The sequence below is a fragment of the Terrapene carolina genome, unplaced genomic scaffold (assembly GCF_002925995.2).
Source record: "Terrapene carolina triunguis isolate 2854851 unplaced genomic scaffold, T_m_triunguis-2.0 Scaffold21, whole genome shotgun sequence".
Lineage (NCBI taxonomy): Eukaryota > Metazoa > Chordata > Testudines > Emydidae > Terrapene > Terrapene triunguis.
This window is the reverse complement of record NW_020664372.1, coordinates 38,507,195-38,515,834: the sequence shown is the minus strand read 5'-3', so window position 1 is coordinate 38,515,834 and position 8,640 is coordinate 38,507,195. Positions and strand designations below refer to the sequence as shown.

Here is an 8,640-nt window from a genome sequence, read left to right as displayed (position 1 = left end):
AGATAATCTAGATATTAAGCACAGTTGTCCAACATGGGTATAAAGGTTCATCCTGCAAGTGACAACCGAGGGATATGACAGTTGATTCTCAACCTCTGATAACTCAATTGATATACTGATGCATCACTTCACTCCTTTCAGGGCAAACTGGTGGTCTGGCCTGTTCTAGTCTAAATAGGTTTTTATACCATGCTCATCACCATAGTATCTGAGTGCCTTCCCGTAGTGCATTAAGCAACATGACTATGTATGTCAAATGTTTGTGTTATCTTCTCTTCAGAGGAAGAAGCAGATGCACTGGAGTGTCTTATATTAAAAGCACACCCTCCCAAAACAAGTGTACTTGCTGGTATGTGTTTATGTAAGAGAAGGGAAGTTCAAAGAAAAGTGCCTTGTATTTGGAATCCAGACTGGCAAGGTTTGTAATGGACTGTACTTAGCACTTCAGACACATGACCAACAAATCTAGTAAATTCAATATAATTGAAACAAACCTGATTAGTAACAGTGGTCTTGTAAATGCCCATAGCGGCTGCATTTTAATGCATGGTATAAAAGCTGCATACAGCCCTGAATTGGGACCTTGATACTTGAAACTGCTACATGCTACACTTATGATCAGAGAGGCACTCAGGTGGTTCCCCATCAATCTGAGAGAAGTGCTGGTGGTAGAGCATTCCCTATGAGGGGCCTTCAGCTCTGAAATGGGCTTGTCTGTGATCGGAGAAGTTCAAGTATACTGGTCTTCAGAGCATGCTCCAAGACAGCTATTTATGCAAGCTACAGAGGAAGTGGGACAGAGAAATCAGACCTCCCAGGAAGAGGGGACTTTGATGTTCTGCATGCAATCTAGTTTTGATTTCATAATTTGTGGTAGAATTCCCCCAAGGTGTCCCTTTTTAATTTGTCTAATGTAATTATTATTATTCCTGAAGTCCATTATGGAGCACTACTAATTGAACAGCACTATCCGGAAAATTTAGGCAAGTGAGCAAGGCAACCAAAAAAGTAATTTCTGCTGCTACACTGCAACATTTATAAGGAACCAAGGTGGAATGCCAGTTCTGCGTATCCTGAAACAACACTTAATGTTAGTATTATAGTGAAGTGGGTGTATCAGTAGCTCTCACACTGCTTTATGAAGATGGGGGAGTATAACTGTCTTTCAGTGATGAAGAAGCAGAGACACTGATTTTAAATAGATTGTCCCCAGTCATGCAGCAAGTCTGGCACAAGAAAATGTGGGTTGCCTGAGTCCCAGTTTCAATCAGTCATTATAGCCAGAATTTGATGCCAACAGCTTTTAAAATTTCATTTGGTTCATACTTTTGTTTGCCCTGGGCGATGAGACAGTAGAATTTATTCCATCTGAATTTTTCTATTTCACTATAGACACTCCAGAATCAAATTTATCTAGATCAATTCAAGTTTACCATTTTTAAAGTGTTATGCAGATTTTGCAAATTTGTAAAACCATGCAATAAGAATACCCAGGACTAGTTTTAGTGAATTACTTATCCTTCAATTTTCAAGTATTGCAAGTGTAGCCTGTAAGGAAATGCAGCATTTATTCTACATTATGGCATCAATTACTAAAGTTACCTCAATCCGGGAAGCTGATCGTGAAATGGAGGGAAACTTTAAATTGGAAGTTAAAACATTTTTAGTCTCACCTAACCCTCCAGGTCCAGCCAGCAGAAACTCCTGTCTGCCTATCCTTTTCACAATTGGCCGTTTCTCATCACTGCAATAAGGGAACAGATCCTGGGAGATGCCAGTATTATAATTCAATATGATATATTGTGTAGTGAGAGCAAGGCACAAGTAATGACCATCTACAGCCACGGCACAGGGTTGCTCCGGAGTGGACACTTCCTTCACTATCTGGACTCTATCCTCATACACCATGAACATCTGGATGGTCCGCCGTTTCACTGAGATAATGCAAACTTCTACACAAAAAGGGTCCCCACTCATAGGGTTTTCATTTAATGTGAATGTCACAGCTCCCTTGATTCTAGCTCCAGTGGGGATAGGTTCCAGGTTCATCATGTTAACTAATGTTATTGTGTTGTCACAAAGCACCAGTAGCCTGTTGAGTGCTGAAGCTGCTTTCAGCTCACTGACTGCTTTCTTGAAGCCCAAGTATTTATGCAGTTGTTTGGTGGCAGCAAAAGTTATTTTTCCAGCTGATGATATCTTCTCTTCCAGTAGGAAGTGATAGACAAAGCATTCATTGGTTCCAATATAGAGGTTTTTCCCACAACACTCAATGCATTCAACATTGATTCGAGCTTTGTCTCCCATTAGCATCTCCCGCTCAACAGCAGGAACGAGCTTGAAGGCCTTCAAACTCATTGTGTCTTCTGGATGATCTGCTTTGGAAGGGAGAAAAACAGCATTTTATTCACATACACACAAAAGTAAGGCCAAACATCGCACAAAAAAGTTATCTAATCAACACAGAACATCAGCTTGTCAGCGCTCTCAGAAATATATACTTGAATCAAGTAACAACCGTTAGTTTGAGTACAATACAGCCGGCTAAGTTAGCACAGTTGTGAGTATGAAAGACATAAAAAACAAACCGCAGTATTTCATTGTAAACAAATGCAAACCACTAACACCAAATTCCAAAGCAATTTGTTAGAAACCGGACAAAATTGTCAAGAGCATCCAACTCAACAGGGCCCTGACAATGACTGAGGCTCCTAGGTGCTATTACAATACAAATAATAAGAGCATCTAAGTCCCACTGACTTTCAATGGCCTTAGTCGATTCTGAAATCATTACCCTCTGTCTTTAACGTGTAAAAGGCTTGGCTACCATCAAACTTCTAGTGAAGGACAGCCTTTAGGTTGATAAGTTAACATCTCTCACACAGCACTTATGCCCTCTTTGATCAAATTTAAGTTAATGACAATCTAGAATGCCTTTATAAAATAAGCCATTCAGAAATCTTCTGCTTCTAATCATCAGCATATTTCACCCTCAATATGCACATGACATCTTTTACTGTTAAAAGGCAGTGCACAAAGAGAGTATACAACATATAACCCTCAAGCAATCTAGATTGTGATGTGTATATTCAAAACAGACTCCTGATTCAAAAGAAGTCACCTTACAAAGGAAGAAATGAAAACCTTTAGGGGACTGAATAAATTGAAGAAGTATGTGTAAAGGGTGCAGAGAAAATGGAAGCATTTTGGTTAATTCAAAGCATAGCTTATTTGAGAATATAGCTGGTTGCTTTGAGTGCATAAACAAACAGGCTTCTTCCAATTGCTAGATTGTCACTTTCTAGTTTTACCCTTCCACCAATGGAGCTCCCAAGTGGTCACTAGTGTAATACAACAGCAAGCAAGCACCTTATTCTGTGTCTACATGTAAAGACACTAGCATATTTTGGGCACTGTAGAAGTAACTTTTCATAGCATGCTAAAAATCAAAAAAATCCAGACAAGAAACTTGGGGGCACAAAATGCTACCGAGACGATTATTGCTTTATCTGAATTTAAAGAAAGGTGATTTGCAAGGTCTAGATCTAGTTTATTCGGCCACAAAGAATCCATTTCAAAGCAAAAGAAAAGAAAAGACTAAATAACTTAAATGTTGGTGCTGCAAAACAGCAGTTCACAATAACCAAAACTGCAATTTACATATTCCAGTATATTGAAACAGTTTGGTACTTTGAGTCTACATCACATCTTTCAAAACTCATTTTGAGAAGGCCGAATTATATTTTTAATTGTAGCCTGAGGGGTGAAGTTAAAGCTAGAGTACTACACTACACAGAATCCATAGCAAATCTCCCAGATAATGGGAGCTTTGCACAAAAATAAAGAGCCATATGGTACCCTCACACAGTAATTAAGTTTTAACTGGAAATTGTCAGTTTCATTCTATGAGGAAAAATTAAGAACACTACTATTTCTGCACTCTATTTGACTATCTGCATTTGCAATTACTAGATTTACCCACATAACTGCACACCCAATTTATTTGAAAATGCGGCCCACAATGTGTTCTCATGAGGTTTAAAAGTCAACACCTCAAAAATTAATGTGTACTGTTCCCTGTTCTCACAACTATTTGTCACACTACTACACTGATTCACTTCAGAAGGTTCTCTTTCCATCCACATTTCCCCTGTATGACAGATATATTCTGAAGAATGTGAATCTCATGGATCGGGCCTTGTGTAAATCATAGTTTTTATTTTAAGTTTTTAGAAAATTCATTATAGTGTAAATGGCAAAGTACTGAATTCACAAAGTTTGCATGGAATTAATTTTACAACTAAATGTGGTCAGTTTCAAAGACTGAATGATATTTTCACACAGCACTATAAGTAATTTTTTGTACTGAAGACTTCATTGTAGACATTTTCCTTTTTATAAAAAAATGGAAAGATCATGATTTGGGGGCATTTTCATGATTTCCATGAAATCATGATTTACACAAGATCCTACATATGGACAACTACTACAAGGGGATGGATCCAACTCAGAGTGTGGTTGTTTGACACCTGATCTACACTGGTATCAATTATAGTTTCATTGTATCCAAATTAAATTTGGAATACTAAAGTTAATTTCCCATTTAACATACTAAATGTTAGGCATGTCATCGATGAAATCGGAGCATTGACTAGCTTTTCCTACTCAAAGAGGCCCTTGTCCTTAAGAAGTGTGAACCACCAGAAAGCAGCTCTCTCACATCCCTCCCTGACAGAGTTGGTGAGGAAGTAGAGTGGGTGACAAATTTAGGTCTGATCTACACTAGGGGGGGATCGATCTAAGTTACGCAACTTCAGCTATGTGAATAACGTAGCTGAAGTCGATGTACTTAGATCTACTTACCGCGGTGTCTTCACTGCAGTAAGTCGATGGCTGACGCTCTCCCGTCAACTCCACCTGTGCCTCTCGCCCTGGTGGAATACTGGAGTCGACGGGAGTGCACTTGGCGGTCGATTTATCACATCTACACTAGACGTGATAAATTGACCCCCACTGGATCGATCGCTGCCCGTCGATCCAGCAGGTAATGGAGACAAGCCGTAAACTACATGAGAGTCTTGAGCAATTTCCCTCTTATGTGTCCCTAAAACCTGAGAATTCTGACTGGTCTTTAGTCAGTGTACAGACTGATGCTACTCTGAACATCATTTGAATATATTTTAGAGTTAGAAATCTGTGGGGGAAGTCACAAGTAATGATTATTAGTCCACAAGTAAACAAAACAAAAAAGTCAAATAAAAATGCATGTGTCCTAAACATCTGCCTGCACAAGTACAAGAAGACCAATACCTCCAAAACACCACTATTCATCATTCAGTGAATAAATATCAAAGCATTAAATATGAAAGTTTCCATAAATATTCCCAAAACAGTCTACTTTCGAACCACTAGATCACAGAAAAATGTAAGCCTTCTCAGAAAGACACCACCAGAAACTATTTTGGGCCAATGTTTTCAAACCTGGGTCATTAAAGTTAAACTCCAAAATCCATTTTTAATCATCTGCATAGAAGTGGCCTGATTAAGAGGAGATAAACAGCCACAACTTCAATTTAAGATAGTGAGTTGCAAGTGCTAAGGACCTTTGAAAAATCAGGTCACTTCTATTCAGATGTTTTAAAATAGCTTTAGGGGCATAATTAAAGGTACTCAGGTTTTAAAATCTGGCCCTAGGGCTCTGTCTGCCCCCATGGCCGACTCAGGCAGGGGGACGGGGGACTGCAGGGCTAAAACTTGCTGTGGAGACCTTAGCGCTCAGGCTGTAGGAGTCGGAAACCCTCCCCACTAGCAATTTACAGCTCCACAGCCCAAACCCTGCAAACCCAAGCCAGCTGACCAAGGCCAGTCACAGGTGTTTACTTGCTTTGCAGATGTACCCTGAGACCTAGACCCATATAAGTCGCATTTAAAAAAGAAACTGATTCAAAACTCAGTGGGCTTGTCAGCTAACAGTCACACACAGAATGATGTTAAGTAGAAGCATTACCAAGCTGTTTTTGACTATGCTGTTTGCTGCTCTGCCTTCACAATCAGTACCTTCTAGATCATTTTAAATTGATCAAAATAAATGTGTACCTGAATGAAAGAGAGCCTATTCCAAAATAGCAACTATATTGGTTAAGAATCTCACCATGACATAAACCTGGCCAAATTTTCCTCTATAAAGGCTGAATGTATACAGTAAAAGAATTGCACCCAGGTTGGCTGCCAAAACAAAAATCTGAAGAATAGCCTGTAGCCTAGAGTGAAAAGCCAGCCCCTTGAGACTTTAGACTGGCCTTCTGACCTGAAGCTGTCAGTCACTCAAAGTTCCTGTAGACCAGGGTAAAAATGCTGATTGCCAGTGGAAGAGCTATACAATTCTGGTCAGAATGAAGGGGATAAAAAACTGATATACAAGTAACCAAAAGAGAACTACAATCTTCCTGTAGCCAGGAGGAGGAGATAGCTCAGTGGGGTTTGAGCATTGGCCTACTAAACCCACAGTTGTGAGTTCAATCCTTAAGGGGGCCATTTGGGGATATGGGGCAAAAATCTGTGGGGATTAGTTCTGCTTTGAGCAGGGGGTTGGACTAGATGACCTCCTGAGGTCCCTTCCAACCTTGATATTCTATGATTCTCTGCTACAACCAAATCATGCAAGTCCAGAGGAAGAGGAAGATGCTCTCTGACAATATAGATCTAGTGCCTAGAGAAAATAAGTGACTGGGCTATACAGGAGTAAGGTTGTAGAGAAAGTTTTTTCAGCTTAAGTACAATCTTTTAAATGTATATCTGATTAAATGTTTTGCAGCATGTTGTGTCATAAGCACATAGCACTGGAATATGTACCCTGGAACATGCTGTTCCTTGTAAGTGCCATATTACATCTCTCACAGAAATACCAAGGGAAGTTGTTCAATATTGAACATCCATTGTAATTAGTATTGTTTCCATTACCTGGACATTCAACATACATAAAAAATACAATATTCTGACTTTTAAACATAAATTAAGAACATTCTGAAGGTATCATTGGATATCCTCTTAAGGTTTTGCCACATTGATTAGTCAGTACAATGTAATATGCAGTGTAGTTGTAGCCCTGTCTGTCCTAAGATTTTACGCACACAAGGCAGGTGTGGTGATAAAACATAAACACCCTATTCCTCCTGAGTGAGCACTTTTCACAAAGTGATCACTCTATAACTGACCTAGCAGTCCTTATCCTCAAAGGAAACCTGCATAACCCTTTCAAAAGATGAGTCTGAGAGCTTAGATTCATAATTCTGCTAGACACTAAAAATCATGGATTGAATTGACACACAGGATTTATAGCTTATTACAACAATCTACAACCCGCTAACTCCCCTTTTTGTCCTATGACTGCAGAGCTGTTAAGGGGTCACGCTGCCTTGAATGGTCCCTTACAATAGGGCAGTGGTTCTCAAACTTTAGTACTGGTGACCCCTTTCACATAGCAAGCCTCTGAGTACAACCCCGCTTAAATATATACAAAAGTGTTTTTAATTTCTAACAGCATTATAAATGCTGGAGGCAAAGCAGGGTTTGGGGTGGAGGCTGACAGCTCGTAACCCCCCCCCCCAATAACCTGGCGACCAACTGAGGGGTCCCGACCCCCAGTTTGAGAACCCCTGCAATAGGGGCTAATACTTATGCTACACAGCTCTCATGCTGGGAGCACCTGTCCCAGACCCAGAGAAGATGCCATGTGCCTCAAAAGCTTGTCTCTCTCTCTCACCAGCAGATGTTGGCCTACAGCAGGTATCACTGCAGCCACCTCCGGCCATTACCACGGAGCGCCCACCCCACCCTGCCCGGGCTGACGCGCAAACCCGCCCAGCACCGGGCAGAGCAGCTCCCCGCGGCGCTCGGGCACGAGTTACACCCACCGGCTCGGGCACTAGCTCACGAACTGCTCCGGCCAGACAAAATGGCTCCAGTAAGTTCCCCCGCAGCGCCGTGGGCGCAGCCCACGCCCGGATCCCCTTCCCCGCTCGGGCCAGCGCTGCCCCCGCACACGGGGCCGGGGCCGGGCGGGCCCCGCGCTCGGGCCGGGCGGCGGCGGCGGTTGGCAGCTCAGCTCCGCCCCGAGCGTTGAACGCGGCCCCGGCGGGGGGAGGGGCCGGCGCTTACCCGGGCTGTCGGGGCCGGGACCCCTGGCTCCGGTCCGGGGCGGCTTCGCTACCGGCGCCGCGCTGCTGCCAGCCCCGCTGGTGCCGGCGGGTCTCCGCCTGCGGCCCGCCCCGGCTCCCAGCCTCCTCCGGGGGCGGCTCCCCCGGTCCTTCCGGTCACATGGGAGGCGCCGGCACGGAGCCCGGTGATGGACAGGGGAAGGGCGGGGCCTGAGGCCGGGGGGGTGGGGGAGAAAAATGCACCGCCCCATTGACTTCCATGGGAGCGTGGCCTGAGTGAGGGCAGCCCCGCCCCGCCCCAGTCAACCTACTCTACCCCCCACCCCCCGTACTTACATCCCAACACCGGCTACTCCCCCTGCGTCCCACAGCCTCACTGCCCCACCCCACACTAACTCTCCCTGCCACCCCCACCCAGCTCCCCCTGCAGGCCCTCCCCTGCCCACGCACTCACCTGTCCCTTGCAATTCACACCTCCCATGCC

General features: G+C 43.3%; 1 protein-coding gene across 3 annotated transcripts in view; it reads right to left on the bottom strand.

Moving 5' to 3' along the window:
- Positions 1-8,294, bottom strand: part of TGFBRAP1 (transforming growth factor beta receptor associated protein 1) — a 60,697-nt gene extending 52,403 nt beyond the window's left edge. The window contains exons 1-2 of one of the 3 annotated variants that reach the window (XM_024204425.2): positions 8,158-8,294; positions 1,674-2,378 (exon numbers count right to left, since the gene is read on the bottom strand). In XM_024204425.2, coding sequence (XP_024060193.2) covers positions 1,674-2,358 — 685 coding nt within the window. In that variant the 5' untranslated portion in view covers positions 2,359-2,378; positions 8,158-8,294. Of the gene's footprint in view, positions 1-1,673; positions 2,379-7,913; positions 7,938-8,157 lie in introns of those variants that run through there. The other 2 variants (XM_024204400.2, XM_024204408.2) reach the window with 2 other exon arrangements.
- Positions 8,295-8,640: the final 346 nt, after the last annotated feature.